The 19939-nt window shown below is 41.4% G+C and overlaps 1 protein-coding gene and 1 long non-coding RNA gene across 4 annotated transcripts in view; one reads left to right on the top strand and one right to left on the bottom strand.

The window, feature by feature from the left end:
• LOC131366782 (roundabout homolog 1-like) overlaps positions 1-19939 on the top strand; it is a 192397-nt gene that overhangs the window by 86311 nt on the left and 86147 nt on the right. For all 3 annotated transcript variants that reach the window (XM_058411538.1, XM_058411537.1, XM_058411539.1), the window contains one exon: positions 1397-1723. In XM_058411538.1, the coding sequence (XP_058267521.1) occupies positions 1397-1723 (327 nt within the window). The remainder of the gene's footprint in view (positions 1-1396; positions 1724-19939) is intronic.
• On the bottom strand, positions 9485-12166 carry LOC131366784 (uncharacterized). Its single transcript, XR_009206854.1, has 3 exons — positions 11705-12166; positions 10829-10916; positions 9485-9716 (listed from the first exon to the last, which is right to left on the bottom strand). It is a non-coding gene; the product is annotated as an uncharacterized LOC131366784 (long non-coding RNA).

Genomic DNA, 19939 nt, shown 5'->3' with positions numbered 1-19939 from the left:
TCAGTATTTTAGTTTTTATTTAGCCTACTAGAGATAATGTGTTCATAGGAAAGTTCCAAAAAGCCACACAAATGTTCCTTCAAAGTAAATGTTGATATCAAACCCTCTCTGCTCTCTGAGACGCCCCGAGTGCTTGTTCATAAGCATTTGAAGGTGTTTATCTTCAGCCACTGAAATTCTGTGAGGTTATCCAACAGAACTAAAAACATCTCACACTGAAAGCCGACAGAGTCCTGACTCACTTTATATCAGACTTGTGGAGATAGAATAATTCATTTATTCATACTGATTGAAAATAAGTTGGCAGAATAAAATATGAGTCTGCTGGTAAAAACAAAAAGTGGGGGTCTTTATTAATCCAGCTGCTGACTGGACGGAGGAAAAAAAGATCAGTCAGTGAAAACGATTTGCGAGTCTTATTTCTGAACCGTCACACAGGCCTTCACATGCACACAGTAATGTCATGCAAAGTTGTCTAAATAAAAATAAGCTCATAAGAATGTTCTTGAGAACATAAGCGTGAATAAATGTAGACTCATTTAGACAACGTGTATGTGATGGAGAATGTAAGGACCTCTGTTTTGTGTAACTTTTTTCCTCAGTGAGCGTAAACACACAAGTAAATCTGACTGGATTAGCTCAGCTGTTGCAGGATTTCTGTATTCTTTTAATGGACACATGCTCATGTTAGCTAAGTTGTAGACTTAGCTTGTGTGTTATTGTAAAGATAAAGGCTAGCTAATGGTAATGGTAATAGTGTTTTTTTTTTTTATTGAATTCCTGACCAAAGAGTAGGCTAATAAAGCTGTTTCAACCTGAACACGGCAGGACAAGATGTGGACTTAAGTGTGAAATTAGACAAATTTACAGAGATTAAAAACAACACACAAGCAGAACGAGTCCAGGAAATATTATTCCAGAGGATGTTTGCTCACAGGTAGCCATTGCTAAGTCTCACACGATCAGTTTGGAGAAATAGAGCAGATTTCAAACTTGTTAGCAAACCTCACTAGTTACTAACCTCTGCTACTAAGCTAACTACCGCGATGGCAACATTAGAGCAGAGATTTGTTTTGTTTAGGTAGCTAGCTTTACTTAGCTAATGTTGCTAAGTTTTTTTTTAGGTGTACTATGTGATTTTACAATAAAAATGAAGTTAAAAGACATTTTTATTATTTACAGTACCACTAAAATAATATATTTATACTAAGGCTACATATTAAAAGTAATATATTTTTAGTAATACTTTCTTTTACTCCCAGGATTCCTCTGTGGTGTTTAAATCTATAATATTCTGGACAGCAGCTGTATCACACAGTGTATCATAGTCGCACCATATATTGAGTTTACTAATTGTGTCATTTTTACTAATTGTGTCATTTTTTGTTATTCCCAGGATCTCGTCTCCGTCAGGAGGACTATCCCCCACGGATTGTGGAGCACCCGTCAGACCTGATTGTGTCGAAGGGTGAGCCGGCCACGCTGAACTGTAAGGCCGAGGGCCGTCCTGCACCCACTGTTGAGTGGTATAAAGACGGTGAGCGCGTGGAGACGGACAGGGACAACCCGCGCTCGCACCGTATGCTCCTTCCCAGCGGCTCGCTCTTCTTCCTGCGCATCGTGCACGGCCGCCGCAGCAAACCCGACGACGGCAGCTACGTCTGTGTGGCCAGGAACTACCTGGGGGAAGCGGTCAGCCACAACGCTTCACTGGAAGTAGCCAGTAAGTGTGGCTCTTTTTTTTCCCCCCTTGCTTTGCTTTGTACTTATGTACTTATCTTCCACACATCTAATTAGGGAAAGGTTGCATACTTAGCATTTATGAATATGTCAGACTGGTCTGGTTTTGTGAAAAAAATAAGCACAGTAAGGGTGCAGTGGCCATGTAAATAGTTTGATTTGTGTCGACTGAAGAGAGACATAAATTAGCATAACTATAGCCTTTTCCCTCTGTAGGCAGATCTATAATAAGAAACGAAATTGCGAAACACAAAGGAATAGTGGAGCATTTTTCATGGTGATAACCCATGAACAATAATAATGGCATTATCCAGACAGTTATATAACACAAATTCAAAACATTTTCAAAGACAGACATTGAGAATCCATTTTTATTTTATAACTAGGCTCTAAAACGTTCCAGGTCAACAATATACCGTTCACGGAAAATGAATTTGTTACACTCTCATGGTCTAAACTCTATTACTGACATCTTATACCGAAAACAATAAAAATAAGCTGCACTCAGAAAGAGGTGTCTTGCAGTTTTGGGTCAACTTGATACCTGTGTCTATTAGCTTAAACTTTAAAGGCCTGAGATTAAGCCTTGGTTCAACAAGCGGCGGTTACATTACTGAGCAAGTGGAGGGAAGCGGAAGGTATTAAAGAGCTTATCCGTTGCTACAAAAGCGATCTACTCCAAACTTCTCCGCTCGCTATGTGACCCTCTGCTACAGATGATCCTGTAATGTCCCTTTTTTTAAACGCTAATGTTTCACTTAATCCTCAGAGGCTGATTTATGACTTTCCGCTGTTTCATTCCTTTCCCTGCAGCTGTGCATATGAAGGGCAAGTGGGAGGATACAAGAATAGGAAACTTAGAATAGATAAAGAACGCTAAATTTACCAAGGCTTTTTTACCAAGGTAAAATTCGTAAGCGTTCTGCTTTCTCTTACACCCCTCCTGTGCTGAATGAGGATTTTAAGGATAAACCTTGCAATTTTTTTCTAGTCCAGAATTACTATAGCATCAAGCTGAAAAAAAACAAAAAAAACAAAAAACAAATAGACTGTAACTCCTCCCCAGCCATGCAATGACAAACAAGCACCATGAAGCTTCTCTGCCTTGGGGATCACTGATAATTCTGCTGTTTTTCCTCACACACTTTATTAAAGGGAAAAATTCTGACTTCATGCTCTTTCTATGCCGCCACACACACTCTCACTGCAGAAACATGGGCTCATTCATGTCCGCGGTTGAGTGTACAGATTATTTTCCCTCATGGTGTGTTTATAATGAGGTCACTTAAGTTGATTGTGTTCAAACCATCATCTCACCTTTCTTTTCAGGTGCCACTTGAATATTGAACATGTCCATACCTTCGAAATGAAATGCATTCTCGTTTCTGTGTATATCTAATATCTAATGCTACACTCTGAGACCACATTATGAATCTAGCTTTCTGGAAATCTTATTCAAATTTTATACGATTCAGCATTCAAGATATTAGCAGCGTTCTGATATTGACCACTTGAACTCCTTCGTACAAAAAGGTCAGATGTTCCAGGAGTCTTTTCTCTTCCATTGAAGGTGGAACACTGATGGGTTTGAGCTAAAGCAAAGATACTAAATAAATGCTAAAAATTCTGAAAATATTTCTAACATTTTAAAACAGCTATTGTATCCTTTGTAATTTTAGAATGCAGTTTTTAGTAGTGATCTGTTTACGTGTGTGTCCGTGTGTGTGGGTATAACTTCAGTAGAATGTTTCTAATGTTCTACTGAAGTTATACACGCACACATGCACACACACACACACACATGCACACACACACACACACACACACACACTCAAATGAATTTGTGTAGCTGGGTTTTCTCAGTCGCTCAGCCAATACACTAAGTTTGCTGCCGATGTTATTTGGCTTTCATTAACTTTATTACGTGAGCTGCCCTGTGTCTAATATATTCCCTGCTCGCTGTGTGGTCTCCTGCTCAGACTCAGAGGAAAAGTGATGGCTCTCTGCAGAGCTTTGTTTTCTCTCTGTGTAGCTCTCCATGCCTCCCTTCCTCTGCCTCTCTCCCACTTTCTGTACATTATTAATTGTAGGCTTGATGAAACATATTGAAATCAAGTGGGAGCTTAACACAGCCGCCTGCTCAGAGCACCGGGATTCGAAGCTCAAAGCGTTTGTTTATGATTAGAGCTGAGAAAATATAAAATCATAACAAAACCTGAAGACTATTATGATAAATAAATTATGATATTTAGGTCTACTTGGTAAAAAAAAAATGTGGAAAAATATTTATAATAATCACATTTATAATCATTGTTAATTATAAATATGTTAATTATGCATATTACAATTAGGTACATTCATTAACACAGAAAATTATAGACTTAATATATTAAAGACTACTTCTTATTGTACATTATAAAAACTCTGGGGATATGTGCAGAACGTCTATTCAACACAATATTGATTTTAAATCATGAGATTCAGCAGCTTTAATTCCTCTCACGATTTCTTTATGATATTTTGAGTGTACTTGCTAGGTAGATCCCACCTGTTGTGAAATGTATTGCTCTGAATGTGGCAGCTGAATGTAATGCTATTGTGTGTGTGTGTGTGTGTGTGCATGTGTGTGCATGTGTGTGTGAAGGTGCTAAAGCAGTGTGTGTGTGTGTGTTGTTGTCTAGCTTTAGCGGGTTGCCCATTTGCCAGCTTGAAAAGGTGTTACTGTGTCACTAACAGGTGCATTTTTATTCTGCTGACATTGTGCTCAGTGAAAGGTTAGGGCAGCCATGCAGCCTGGCCAACACACTTTCCCCTGAATGACCAGAGACAGGAATGTTGCCAGTGATCTAAGAATAAACCACATGCCGGCTGTGTAGGCAGGTGCGAGCAGGTAATAACTGAAACCCATGGGTGAGGGGTTGGGTAAGAGTGGACACACGGCACTTTTTCTGTCCTGTGTAAAGTCCCTGGACTGCTCGTGGGTGAAGCCACACCAGGGGCAGCTGCAGGGAGAACAAGGGAAGAGGGAAATGTTTCAGACATCACAAACGCGTCTCACACTCCGCGCCTTTCGGGTTGAATGCCAGGTCAGCTGACGCACTGATTGATGGATTGTACGGTCATGTAGTAAAGGCACGAGGCGCTGTCCTGTGTTCATGAGGTCAAGCCGGCAGTCCTGAAACAAACCGCTCTCTGTCTCTGACTGCGAGTGCTCACACATTCTGCTGTGTTTTTGACCTGATCGGGCAGTGCTATTTAATGGTCATCATCTGTGTTAGTTTTTATTCTACTCTTGTGTCTGGGTCAGTTTTTATAAAAGTTCAGTGTGTTCAGGAGCACTACTTGAAACCGAGCACTGCCCTTTGACCTCAACAGTTATGACTGGTGGTAGTTTTTACACCTCCGCTGTGTATTGCTCTGAGAATGTGCACGTTGTTCAATTGGCCTCATCCTGAATGTGACTTTTTTTTTACACGATTTATTTCAAACATGGTGTTGGAGATATTTCAGATAACCAGTAAGAGCCATCCCAAAATTAGAGCTTAAACGTACAAAAATCATGCAGAACTACAAGTGCATATTATCGTGTAGCTGATTATTCAGAGTGTGTGGCTGCCCAAACTCAGTTTTCCTAGCATTTAAACTAGCATAAAAGTTTTAGAATTAGTAATTAGGACTACTTACTTTGGTCAGTCTCACTAGCAAGACCTCTGGGGTTACGGTGTGTACAAAGAAGCTCAGAGAGCCAATTACATCACCCCCGTCCGTCCATGTTCTGGCCAGAAATGTGACAAAAGACGTCACATGGTCGGCTTGAGACTGAAGATACTAGCTGCAAAAAAGTTCTTTTTTGTAATGAGCATTAACAAAAGTATGTCAGTGTGGTCAGTGGGAATTTTTTTAGCATTCAGGATTAGCAGTACTTGCGTTGAAAACATGTGTCGCTATCCTAATTAAAATTCTTCAGTGTCTCTACACAGCAAAACAATATGTAATGTGTAATATCATACAGATGCTCAGGACAAAAGATAAATATAATCGTCTTAGGTATTTATTATGACTGTAGCTTCCTGAGTGAAGTTTGTAGCAATGTATCTTTTACTTAATTCAGTGCCATGGGCAGTAGAACGCTTGTTCCTTCCTCGGTTCACCGGTTCACAGCTATTTTTTTATCTTTATTATCTTCAAAATCCCCTCAGCACTGTTCATGTCTTATTTTAATGATGCTCATGAAAGTAACTTGTTGTTGCCATGGTAACTAAATGATGCCCGGTCCAGTCCTCAGTGCTTTGTTCTAGCTCAGCACTCTTTAGGTCCTATAACAGAAATTAATTTGTGGCTCTTTTATTGTTGGAAAGCACATGCCAGTTTGAGATTAGGCTAAAAAAAAAGCTAAAATGAAGCGTATTCATTTTTCTGTTTTAACTTGATGTAGCCTCATAAGATCCACTCCCATGTAGATGATTTTAGGGACAGAGCTGCTTCTTTATCTGACCCGCCTGCATGCTAACCCCTTTTTTCTAATATTAGAAAAATGGCAAGCTACAGGAGTGTTCCTTAAGAGCACTCGTTCTTAAAGTAGTGGCTCCATGTAGATAATCCCTCTCTGATTGCACAGGCCTGTGCTGCCTGTCTGCATCGGTTTCCTGTGTTTTCTGAGGACCGCAGCTGTGTAATAAATCTAGGGATAAACCAAGCTCAGAGGCTGAATCAAGCTCCACCTGGACGCAGGCTCAGGGAGGGGCCAGGGGGCTCAAAGATTAAGACTGCTTGGACACACAGGACAGTGGAAAAAAAAGAAACAGTGCCTGGAAGAGCTACAGGCGAAAAAGTTGGAGTTGATAAGCTGTCGCTGTCCGCACCTCTTCTCCATAATAACTGTCGCTTTGTTTTATCAGCCAGGAAAAGCTTTGAGAATGCCCCGCGAGTCCTTGAAAATGAAATCAAGCACGGGCCAGCAGCATCTAGATTCATTAAGATTCCTCTCCAGTCTCCTGCCAGATAAAAAAGCCCCCATCACCTGATCTTTGTAGTGATTCCTAAGAGGGAGTTAAAAGAGAAATGTTTTCAGTGGAGAGATGGACTTAAAAAAACATCTTCTAATCAAACTTCCTGATGGCATCTTAAGCAAGCATTTGGAGGGGGATGGTTCGTGTGTGTGTGTGTGTGTGTGTGTCTCTGAATCCATCTGTGTGCTTTAAGCTCTCTGGGGGATTCCATACCTTCTGCGCTGTCCTTGGAAACAGCATCGCATCTCAGGAATGAAATACTTCTACAGCAAAGACGCAGCAATTCGGGATGTGCTTCAGTTCCATTGATATGTATTTATGCAGGAAAAACATAGGAATGTGTCAGAAAATAGATATAGAAACGAGATAGATTGCTGAGTTGAAGGACAGAACTGAAAAGCTAGGGAGACTGATGTCGGTGAAGCAGAGTGCGGCGAAAAGAGAATAAAAGGTGGTGAGGTAGGAAAAAGACTGAAATGCATGAAAGAGAAAAAAGAGAAATGTCTCTCAGGATGATTGGTCCCTAAAGCAACAACAGTGGAGAAAAGAGAGAACTATAACTTGGTTCTCATCCAATAAATGTCAGGCAGGACAAGCAGAGCTCTGAGTGGCCACCATGCTCAGGCAAACTCTGGGAAATGAACACGTGTCTATTGACCTCCTCGAGCTGATTCAATCACCCTGCTTTTTATTGAGGTGAGGGAAAAGTCACAAGCAGCCTGCGCTTAAGGTTATTGGCCAGCGAAGTCTTTCCGAGGCGTGCCAGATCGGCCAGTCGAATGTGTTCATTAAATGGGGTGCACTCTAAAGTTAGTGGTTCGAATTAGAAGTTCAACCAGAAGTCATTGTGTCACCCCATGCTAAGCATTAAGCATTCATAAGACTAAAAAAAACAAAAAAACACGAAAAATACAAAAATTTGCTTTGTATGCTGGTCTTTGTCTTGAGGAACCTCTGCTTGTTTGCACTGTATGGACAGTACGAGACATGACTAAACCTGATGAGCTTATGTAACACCATGTTTGCTATGAGAGACTGTGGAAAGCTTGTACCGGAGCGAGGAGTGTGTACACTCCACCGATCTGCTCTTTGTCCCCTTTGCTCTTTTTCTTCAGTGTGGGTGTGGTATTGAAAGCAGGGCTTAGTGGAGAGCTAGGTAGCTTGTGATAGCTCCTTTTCAAAAGTTTGATCAAATAAAAAAAGATAGAAAACCTTGGATGAGAATTTCTGTGTGTGGGAGGGGTGGATTGTGGTGAAACCTTTCATGATGTCATTACAAAGCGATTCTCAAGCATGTTGGAGCATTGTTGTTGTTTAAGTCTACATTTTGATCTTTTGCCTGCCTATAATTTTATATATATATGTATATATCTGCTCTCTGTCCACACTGACACACTGCTCTTTATACACACTGGCCAGGCATAGCATTATGACCACCTGCCTAATATTCTGTTGGTCCCCCTTCATGCACTGTGTATTCTGACCCCTTTCTATCAGAACCAGCATTAACTTCTTCAGCAATTTGAGCAACAGTAGCTCATCTGTTGGATCGGGTCACACGGGCCAGCCTTCTCTCCCCCCATATATATATATATATATATATACATCCTTTTAAAACCTATTTGAATATTTACATACTTTTATTTACATATTAAGATGACATTAAGATGATATTTGAATCTTCTACATTGTCACAATATCATTTGGATTACGCTTTTAAATGTTTGTTGCCGTTTTATTTTCACTCACACACACGTATAAATGATATTTTAATTCATTTGAATCAGCTTTTTTTATAGCTGAGTATCGTATTGTGTTGTAGTACTGCACTACATCCCAACATTATATTATATCCCATATTCTAAAATCCTCACGTCATTATATAAAACCATATACAGTGAGCATGTATAGGCAATCCTAAGCCAGATTTTCCTGCGTTCAGATTGTTTTTTCATTTGTTTCTTTTTCCACAATAAATGAATACTCCTCTCAGGGAAAAAGGGGTTCCTCGTGAGCTCTTAAGTGTTCTTATCGTCTCTAAAGAGAAGCCGACGTTATAGAGAAATACTCTGTAGAGTTACACCGATTCCTTAAGGGTCTCCCCGGAGGGCTAACTAAAGAACACTTAAGGCTTAAAGTTTCAGCTAAATGTTTTTCAGTCTGAACGTCATCATGCACATGGAACCAATACATTTTTTTTTAAATGAAATGAATCTGTCCAGTCCAGCTGCCCTCACGCTTCTGATACTGCACTTGTGTATACAGTGTATTGTATGTACATTTCCTGATCTCTGACAGCAAATTTCCTTTCAGGACTTTTCTCACTTTCTAAGTGTGTTTTTAATGTTTTTACTTTTTTCCTTTACAAGAGAATAAAAATTCTGGAACAACTTCCTCGTAGCCGTATCCCAACCGAAGCGGGTGTACGTTTTTAATTAAAAACAGGTCCTGCTTTATAGTGTGTGTGTGTGTGTGTGTGTGTGTGTGTGCGTGCATGCGTGTGTGTGCGTGCGTGCGTGTGTGTGTGTGTATGTGTGTGTGTCTGTGTCTGTGTGTCTGTGGGAGAAAAAGGGAGGGGGTTGCTTGGGTGGGATCAGGAATGTAATAATTTTAATAATGCTAGGTAAATAAATTTCCCCACTTTTCCAGAGTTTCCACATCTGACATTTTTTATCAGTGTTTGCTTAGAGAGAGAGAGAGAGAGAGAGAGAGAGAGAGATCAAGTAAGAGGACAGGTATAAGATGAGTCACACAATGAGAAAGATAGTGAGACAGTGAGAAAGAAAGAAAGAAAGAAAGAAAGAAAGAAAGAAAGAAAGAAAGAAAGAAAGAAAGAAAGAAAGAAAGAAAGAAAGAAAGAAAGAAAGAAAGAAAGAAAGAAATAGATTCCAGTGAAGGAGACAGAGACAGATGCTAGTGTTGGATCTGTATCCCAATCTCGAGTGTTTCTTGTTTTCCAAATTTTCACTGTAAAAAACAACAACAACAAATCCATTTGATTATAGCATCAGGACAGTTATGTTACCCTCCATCCATCCATCCATCCATCCATCCATTGTCTTATCCTACACAGGGTCCCAGGAAAACCCTGGACAGGTGCCATCACCCATCACATGGCACAATGTCACACACACTCACACACTTATTCACACTGCGGACAAATTAGAGATGCCAGTCAGTCTACAGTGCATGACTTTGGACTGGGTGATGTGAGCCGGCATATTGTTACCATGAAAACGGAAAAAAAAAAACCCCCTTCAATCTGTTGTTTTGAGTGTTTTATTAAAGCTTAATTACTAGTTAATTAGATAATTAATTACTGTAAGGTTTATTTTAATGCTAGTGCTGATGCCAGGAAAGACAGCACTAATACGGTGCGTCTGTAGTTTCGTTATCATCTGGAATGATGTTTTTGTGCTCCATAAGAAAATTCCATTATAATTTAGTTTACATTCAGCTGAATATCCACTGGCACATACTGTACAAAACGATGGGTGCACTGATAAAAAATTCAGAAAGCATACGCGGAATACGAATAAGAATCCATCCAAGGGTAAGTGCAGAGATGTAAAAAATGTTACCATGAATACTGTACGAAGGAATCATTTTAGGATTAATTTGATGCTGTAACTTTAAGGGTTAATCTTAAACAGGATTTTGTGGAGTGATGAAGTGACAAAAAAGTGACCGACTGCTTCCTTAATGATGGCAATTCAAGCTTTTTTTTTTTTCCTTTTTGTTTGGATAAAATTAGCCTTTCTCTGCCTGCTGAGAAAAAGCCATTGCTTGCTCCCTCACGAAGGAAAAGCCACAATTCCAGACAGAGGGAAGGCTTTTATAGAGTTGCATGAGGAAAAGCAGTGGTGCTGTGTGTGTGTGTGTAAGTGTGTGTAAGTGTCTGTCTGTCTGGGGTGGGGGAATCTCTCTGCTTTCACCTCGTTCCCTTCCCTTTTGTTTTGCTCCATTGTGTCTTTTTCAGTATGGAGACATTAACCATCCACGCTTTCAGATTCTGCCTCAATATTTAATAACCCCTTGGGTTTTCCAATACACAAATATACACAAAGACACACAACTACCTGTGGAGAGGCGACTCGTTAATGATCCAGGAGAGAGCTGAGGATCCTGCCATCGTTTTTCCCGGTCTGTTTGTCGAGGAATCTTTCACTAAGGCAGACGAGTGAAACATTAGCTTATTATCTTTATATAACTCAGCGATGTGCTCGACTGGAAATCTTCCTAATGAAAGCAGTGTATCACACTGTTGGGCTTCGTTCAGGATGGGGTCTTTGACTGTGTGTGTGTGTGTGTGTGTGTGTGTTGACATGTTTGTGTTGTTCTTGTTCATTTATTTGCTCCCAATTGGCTACTGTTGTTCATTAAGTTGCATCGAATGAGGTTTAATATGAGGAGCCGATAAAGTCATTAGCAGCTAAAGAACTGGATGGAACAGGTCTGTGTGTGTGTTTGTGGCATTCAGCGCTAGCCGGTATCGGAGAGCAGGGGTTTGTGTTATCAGCCCCCAAGCACAAAAGAAAGGAGGGACGACGTAATGAGCGCTGGAGCTTTCGCTATTCACGCACCTCTCCCCTCCTCCCCGAATCGCTTCTGAAGATGAATGCGGTGCCATTGTGAATAGTGAGATATCAGCATGGCAGGAGTTCTTCCATATTAGCCGTATGATAGAATTTAATTTAACGTATGTGGCAAAATACCCTCTCTATGTCTCTTTCCTCTGTTTTCTTTTTCTTTTCTTTTTTTTCTTTTCAGGAAGCGGTCCCTATCTTTGGAGCGTAAATTGCTGACAGGCAGAGAATTGCGAGGCACTGGGGAACGGCTAGTGGTTGTCGGCGAAGAAAGGCTCATGCCTTGCCAATTAAAATTTGATGGGGTAGCGGTTGGTGGAATAGAGAAGGAGAAACCTTAGGATTAAGACAAGCCGAAACGAAGCTTACTTTGATTTGAAGTTCCTGTTCAGTGGAGCAAAGTCGAGCAAGGCCAATATTTGTCCAGCGAGCTTCTCATGTGCGCAGGATAGCTCAATCTCCTTCTAGCTCATAACCCAATGAAGCCAAGGAGCACACCGTCCAGCATGCATTATTGAATTTCCAGCGATGGCCTATTTACTCCCTGTGTGCTCCCAAACCCCAGTAGAGTTCCTGAGCAAACGTAATGAGAGTGAGGGTGAAAAATTCCCAAAGTGGGCCAAGGCTCCTGGCCTGTGATCCATCACCAGCAGCCATGTATACAGCTCTAATTGTTGTGTGTGAGCCTCTCTTAATCCTGCACTACCTCTTCTGTCACCAGACCTTATTTATACGCTCATACCTGCCTCTTTTCCTCACTGTCTCTCTTTCGCTCTTCCATATCTTTCCCAGTACCTATGGGATAACTGTATGCCAGAGGTTGTCGCTTTGGAGATATCCTGACCGAGTGGAAGAGAGACAGATTTAAAGTGGAGGAGGAAGAAAAAGAGGCAACCATTATGACATTGGAGAGTGTGTTTTTGACAGAGTCTTCGTTCAGTTTTATCAGGTCAGACAGAAAGCTGGAGCCTCCTCCTGATCTTGGCCGGTAATTCCATTGTGGGAAACATTCAGTACACAAAGAGGTCCTGTAATACAGTCTGATATCCACACGAGCATGCTTCTCTCCTCCCTCAACTGTACTACTTGGCTGTGGAGATTAGCATGCTGGGGACAGAGTGGACTCTTGTGTTTGTAATCAGCTCTGATTGAGTCCTCTCGCTCTCTCTCTCTCTCTCGCTCTCTCTTTCTCTCTTAGGGCAGCTTTTTCACTGACCACAGAACCCTGGAGGATTTTTCTTATTCTGTTATCTAACTCTCCCAGTTCCTGCCATCACACAGCCAGCAGTCTGTTCATCCAGTCCTGTCTGGAAAGATGTTTGACAGCTCTGCTGTAGACTAAGCAGAGTGTGAAGCATTTTGTGTTATTTGGCATGTTTTGTCTTGATGAGGTCTGTTTATGGTTTGAGTGTTTTTCAGTTTTGGTGGTTAAATTGGCTTCAAGGTTGCCTGAAGTAGAGTGGGAATAAAAGCTTAGCAAGGCAAAGCAGAAAGACTGGATTTATACTTATTGCTTATTGGTAGATGCTTTTTATTCAAAGGTGAAATGAATTTCTGACCACTGTGTCTCTTCAACTCTAAGTTCTGATGGTTGATCTAGTAACTTAACTTTCCAGTGTAGTTATCAGTGCTGAACAAGAGTAAGATTTATATATGAGAGAGAGAGAGCGCTAATATATGATGTTATTCTTCAACAGGAGTTGTAAGGCTAGTCATTATCCATTATAATTCCAAGTTAACACCCTAAATATGGAAGAAAATATTCCATATTTTCGACATAATATAGATTTAGGAGGGGATTATTGCGTCAATAATGGTTCTACCAAATGACGATAAAAGTCATAGTATAGATACTCCAACATTGTGGAAAGAAAAAAACAGAGACGTGTGTGTCCTGTTTCTCATTTCTAAACGTTCTGGGCTAGTTTCAGATCTTTTGTGATTTTTGAGATGTAGTTAAACAGGAAATTTAGCTGAGACCTGGCAACCCTGCTCAGTAGTGTTTAAAGTTGCTTCTAGATGAAGTACTCGCTCTAGATTTGCAAATCTTATACTTTTAAGCTGACAGAAATCCAGAGGATGTCTCATCTGTTAATTAGATCGTGGTCACATTGGAGTTTAAAAATAAATAAAAACCCTAGCTAGCTAGCTGTATTCATTTCCCCACATGCTAACCCAATGGCAGTGTAGAAAATGAGGTAGAAGCGGTGACAATATTGTTCCTTGAAACAGAGAGAGATTTTTATAACACACAGTGTGTAAGACGATATTCAGAGTTGCTAACAAAGCCACGGTCAATTCATAAAAGAACAAAAGTAAACAGGTAAAACATCGACGTAAAACAAAACAGGAGGTCAATCATCAACTTCTTGTTTACTGTGAGTAAGCACAGAGTCAGGTGGCGTTATAAAAATGCTGATGATACTCTGATAAGCATAGCGTCATGCTGTTTATCTCAACATCAGTATTATATAGGCTGAAGTACAAAGGGTTGAGCCTTAAGGATAAAAAAATCAGTTCTTTCATATTTTTGAAGACGTTTTGTAAGAACTGAGTGTGGAACTGAAGATCTGTCTATCAGGATCAGGCTCTGAGCAGGTGTTTATGTTTGTGGCTGATGAATGTGTGAGGAGATAAGAGAATAGCGTACATGTCACTGCTGCCTAATTCCTTCAGCAAGCCTGCAGTGACGGCTGTGTGTTTGCTGAAGGGTTAGGTTTATCCATGCGGTATCTGTCTGTGCTTTCTGTCTCCTTTTTCCCGCTCTGCTTGTCTTCCTCTCCCGCTTTTTTTTTTTTTTCAGTAAAAACCGGCTCCCCGACTTGCCGGGGTCACGCCTTATCAGCCACGTGAGGTTAAAGGTCATCAGTGCTCACCTCAGTCACGGGTGTCCCCTGTGAGCTATAAAGCGCAGGTGGTCTGTTGTCAGACGGGCTCTTCTTGTTGATTTTGCTTTCATCTCTGAGCCAACACAGCAGACACTGAGGGTGATGGCGTCCAAATTTGCTCATGGGATTGATATGGAACGCGCCGCCATGGTGGTGCTTTTGTTCTCCAACAAAGAAGAGTGCATGCAGACATGCAGAAACACACACACACACACACACACATACACACACATGTAAACCTCCTGTAGAGATATTGTTTTAGGAAAACTGCATTTACTGACAGGATTGGGCGTTCAGGTCGTACAGCCTGTCATTAACGTTATCAAATGTGCTTCTATGATCAAGCAGACAGCCAATTAAATACTTACCATGCCATAGAAAGTGCTTTTCAGCGCTCTCAATGGATGCAACCCAGACGCTTAAATTACAGAGGAATGCAAACCAAGTGTTTTAGCATTTGTGGCTGGAGGTAAAAAAAAAAACAAAAAAACATCTCACTTAGTAAGAGTGCCTCCCTTCTCAACTTGACATTCATTTATGTGTGCATTGTTAACACTGGAAATTGGATCGCAGGTTCTCGACAGACTCCAAAACAGACACATTATGACACTCGAGCAGCGCATGGGCAGGGCTCGGAGCCGGTTTGGCTTGGTTTTTACCTGGGATAATGAGTGCAGAAGGGCTTTTTTCAGACTGTCCACCTCACACTTTTCGTTTGATTAAAAGCTGCCAGAGCTCTGTTTAACATGCATATTGACCTTTAGGCCATATTGCAAGGGATGAAGGAACCAGTGATCATGCAGAGCTGTGTTAGCAAACATGAAGGCCATGAAGGGATGAAAGGAGCTGTCACAGTAGAATCAACACATTAGCGGAGGTGGGGGATTATTGAGGAATGCAGCGATACCAGGAAGTGCAGCTCACCTGTTAGGTGTGTAGCATAGACATGTTCATTTATTTATTTATTTTTTTCTTTTCTCATGTTTTCTTGCTTCCACTCTTCTTTATTAGCTTTTTTTTGCCCTTGGTTTTCACTCCAAGCTCCAGCCCAAAATTGGGATTGAGAAATGATTAAAATCTCCCAGCTCTTCTTCCATGAACACGCTATGAGCAGCTGAACAATAAAGATGTTGGGGAAAAAAAAATCGCTTTCTCAGATGTTATTGGAATCGCTTACTCTTTCACTTGGAAGCTTCACTTATTGAGTTTGCCTTGCACTTTGCCCTTCTCGGCAGACTTCTTGTGCTTCCATCCCGAGCTTTTAGATGCTTCTATCTTGAATTTTCTGTTGAATGTTCAAAAAGTTTAGCAGTTGTGTTTGGGAGATGCCGGCGTGTATTGTCAGAGTGTTGTGCCTTTTGAATGCAGAAGAAGGAAGCTGAGTAATAGCAGGTGTGACCGCATGTCTCCAGACTGTATTTTACAGCTTAAAGGGATTCAAACGTTCTCAATCTGTTATTTAAGCTCAGCACGTATCTAAGCCGAGACTTATACATATCAAGTTTCAAGAGAAGCTGAAGGGGTCGCTGAAATACGTGTGTACGTGTATGTGTGGTGGCTGACTTGAGAAAGAGGTCATCTTGCACCTCTGTAGTCACCAGGGTGGCTGAATGGGATTTCTGACAGCTCTCTGAGTGACAGCACCTATATCAGCTTAGTGCAGAGTTTCACTGGCTTGAGGGAGAGAAAGTATTAGACGTACGTATCAGTTCCTAGCTGAACGTGTGTGTTGGGTATGCGCTAATCAGTGGATATACAATACACAGATTTCCATCATGCACAGTAGTCTTATCACAGAAAAACTAAAAAAAAAAACATTAATACACCCTCAGAGGAAGGATTTTGATCAGAAAATGCAAACTTTTTAGACCTGATCCTTCAAAATTCCCATTTATTTAGGGAATCTGTGTAGTTGCTTCCCATCACTAGGATGAGTCAAGAAGCAGCTGCCTGGGGACTGGGCATTTTTGGGGCCTCATGTACTGAAATCAAATCTGCACCATTTGGAAGGCAACAGATGACATGACTGTAGGTGCTATTCATTCTGCAGGAACATTCATAGACATCATGTTTTAGGCCCTGCAGCTAACTTTTATATATATATATATATATGGCTAGACCACTGGATCAGAGCATCTCCAAAACTGCAGCTCTTGTGGGGTGTTCCCAGTCTGCAGTGGTCAGTATCTATCAAAAGTGGTCCAAGGAAGGAACAGTGGTGATCCAGTGACAGGGTCATGGGCGGTCAAGGATCATTGATGCACGTGGGGAGCGAAGGCTGGCCTGTGTGATCCGATCCAACAGACGAGCTACTGTTGCTCAAATTGCTGAAGAAGTTAATGCTGGTTCTGATAGAAAGGTGTCAGAATGTCATATGCACTAATCAGCATCTTCAGAGCATCAACTGAGAGGGAAATCTGTGATGTGGGAAGCATTTAAGAGCTTGAGTTGTGTGGAAAATGTGATCTCAGTGACTTTGTGGTGTAGTTGTTGGCGCTTTGAGTAGTGTTAAGCTCTGTACAGTTTACATAGAAACAAAAGCAGTGGTTCTGCTGGTGGAAATGTTGATCAGAGAGGTTAAAGGAGAATGAATGTGAGGAAGCTGCTTCGGAAACTCGAATAATCACTCTTTACAGCCGTGGTGAGCAGAAAAGCATCTCAGAAGCACATATTGAGGTGAATGGGTTACAACAGCAGAAGAACATGTAGGATTTTAATCTGTAAAGCTAGACAGTGTGTGTGTGTGTGTGTGTGTGTGTGATTAGCACTTGTTGTTTTGAACACTTCTCATATTTCTCTCGGTGAAATTCTGCATGTGCGGTGTTCACATCAAAATTGAGACATCTGATGGAGGAATTCTGATGAGGCCCGCAGAGGGAAAGACGGAGCAGCTTTTAGATCGCTGCGTGTGATCAATACGGGGCGTCAGTTAGCCTGGGATTGATGATACATTTATGTGAAATCTCAACAACCTTGAACAGAAATCCTGAAGATTTTCATCCCTACAACTGCCTCAGACATGATTTTCAACCCAAACGCAGCCCGATGTGCCTGAGCATTCCAGTACCTTTTTTTAAAACACTGTGCTGCTGATGTTGTTGGGCACAGAGAGGCGGGTGGGTGGTGTTGGGGGGGGGTGGTTTGGGGGGAAGCAGGGTTAGTTCGGGACCTGTTCAAAAATGGGGGGAGGATGGAGGGGCTTGTCAAAGACCAGCTTGGTAATTAGTGCTACTGCCGTCCCAGTTCTTTTGTTCCAGGCATCTCTTTTATGCCAGGCGGTACATGTATGTGTGTGTGTGTGTGTGTGTGTGTGTCTGTGTGTGTGTGAGAGAGAGAGAGAGAGAGAGAGAGAGAGAGAGAGAGAGATGAATAGTGTGGGTATCCAGTGAAGCTGCAGCTCCTCTTTCCTCCTATTTTGTCCCGTCTCCCCTTCCTTCTCTCAGAGGAGTACTTTGTTCTGCTTAGTTCGGGTTTGTTGGACCTAACACTGATGATTCACTGAGTGTGTTAATTGAAAGATTTGGCAGTGGTGAGCCTTAGGAGGCATATAATAGTGTACTAGGGGAAAAATCCACGGTCAAAAACAAAACCCTTTTCCAGTACAGAGACACACACACATATTTATGCTCATTTGGTTTCCTCTGGCCAGCGATGTGTCCCTATGGTGTGCAGAAGCCTGCGGATATAGACTCTGAAACCCCCGGTGGCTAAAGAAAGACGGACAAACTGAGGGGTTTGTATGTATATATATATATGTGTGTGTGTGTGTCTGCTTATTGGCTGTGTAGGCATTGATAATTCATATTCAGTCTTTTTTTGTTTGGCCAGCAGCTTTACTGCTGCTCTCCTTTCGCACAGGGGTTGACAAGCCCCCTCCCCAACACACACACACACACACACACACACCCTTCTCCTCGTTCTCCTCCAGAGTCTTCTCCGGCATGGATAATAGCACTGAATGGAATATCTACTAACTAGCATAACCTCAAGGTCCTGATTTTCAGTGTGTGTGTGTATGTGTGTGTGGATAAAGGAGGCATGGGGGGGTGTTTGTGTGTGCTCGTGTGTTTGAGTGTGTTTGCGTGTATGAACGCGTGTTCTAGTCACCCAGGAGAGTGGCTGAATGCAGTAGAGTGAATAGGGGAGATGTGTACTGAAGGGTTTGGGGTTGAATCGCAGAGTGCCATTAGAGTCATTTGGTGTAATCTCTGCCTGTTACTCTTTGTGCTGAGATTTAGGAAGCGTCACACAGGATCACACGGGGCTGACAGCATGGTGTCTCGAGGTGTAATGTAGAGAAGTGTTGTGTTTTCATCCATGATCGCTGTTTAGTTGGTGAAAATGTCCACCTCCCACACGGTAACAGGACAAACGTCATTTATTTCCAGCAAAATTGCATCTCCTGATGTTTAAATGTTGTTTTGTATTTTATTATTTTAATACAGCCTGCTTTCACATTTTGTCCATGAATCAAAGCAAAAACACATCGTTTTTTGAGAAACAAACTTTTCTACAGGAATTGGCAGCCTGTATAAACAGACCATTTGTGCTGGTTTTTTTTTAGTAATAAAATTTTACATTTACTGATGTTCAGCACCATCGAAATTGGTTAAAAACATGTTTTTTTGTCTGAATTTGGGCAAATAAAAGCAATTTGTACAGCTTTATTCCAGACAAATGAATCCAAGAACTAACTTTCAATGAAGTCTTTCCAGTATTATTTCAGTTTTGTTGTATTTTTTTCAACAATTTGATCTCTTTTCCTCATTTGTGCCACATATTTTCCACTTATTTGTTGACAGAATGTAAAAACCCTCTGTCTAATTTTACCTGGATGTCTTCATAAAGCGTAGATTTATAAAGCACCTCACGTAAAACCCTTTGCACAGATCAGACTATATTCATTGTGTTCACCGATTCCCGCAGCTCGTAATGACTTTCTTTACATTGCTATTGATTCCCGATTTCCATCAGAGCGCTTCTCATATTAATGCCTGCCAAATGCTTCATTGCATTATGAACACAGGATCGATATCTTGATAATTTGATGCATGGAGAAGAGTATTAGTACCACATCTTATAAAGAACTGCTTTATTTGATGTCCTACAGCTCTTTATTTTATTATTATTTTTTCTCTTTTCCCTGGTCACGCCGGTTGCTCCTATGGTCAATGTATGTTGCTTGTGGTCGAGGGTCTGATGCACCGATTCAGGTCCGCTAGCATTCCAGAGAATCTCTTTAACAGACATCCTGGAGGCTGTGTCTACTGCGCGGTCTGCCGGATCGGATTGAACGCTTCGCAGTGAGAGTAAGAGTTAAAAGGAGTAAACAAAGAGAGTGAAAATAGCTGTGGGTAGGGAACAGCCGGGGCTAACTTGACTGCGACGAGAATGCGAGATAATGCACTCATCTGAGAACATCTCAGGATGTTTACCTAGACGTGATGAATGAAATGCGCCTTGTCTGGAAGATAAAACTTGATTCCTTTTGGATCCACACCGCTGATTTTACTTCCTCGTTTCGGCCGCAAGAATGCGTGGAACAGGTTTCTGTGCTGTTTGACTTGTAGAGGTTTATTTACAGTGCAGGAAGAGAGAGAGAGAGAGAGAGAGAGAGAGTCATTAGCTTGGGAATGGTAGTGTGGCCTGTTTGCTTAGGGATTGTAAGATATGAGAACTGGGTTGATGGCCTTTGCTGTGAAACGCTAGTAATTAT

The sequence above is a fragment of the Hemibagrus wyckioides genome, linkage group LG16 (assembly GCF_019097595.1).
Source record: "Hemibagrus wyckioides isolate EC202008001 linkage group LG16, SWU_Hwy_1.0, whole genome shotgun sequence".
NCBI lineage: Eukaryota > Metazoa > Chordata > Actinopteri > Siluriformes > Bagridae > Hemibagrus > Hemibagrus wyckioides.
Note: the sequence above shows the minus strand (reverse complement) of the source record. Positions and strands in the feature narration are given on the sequence as shown.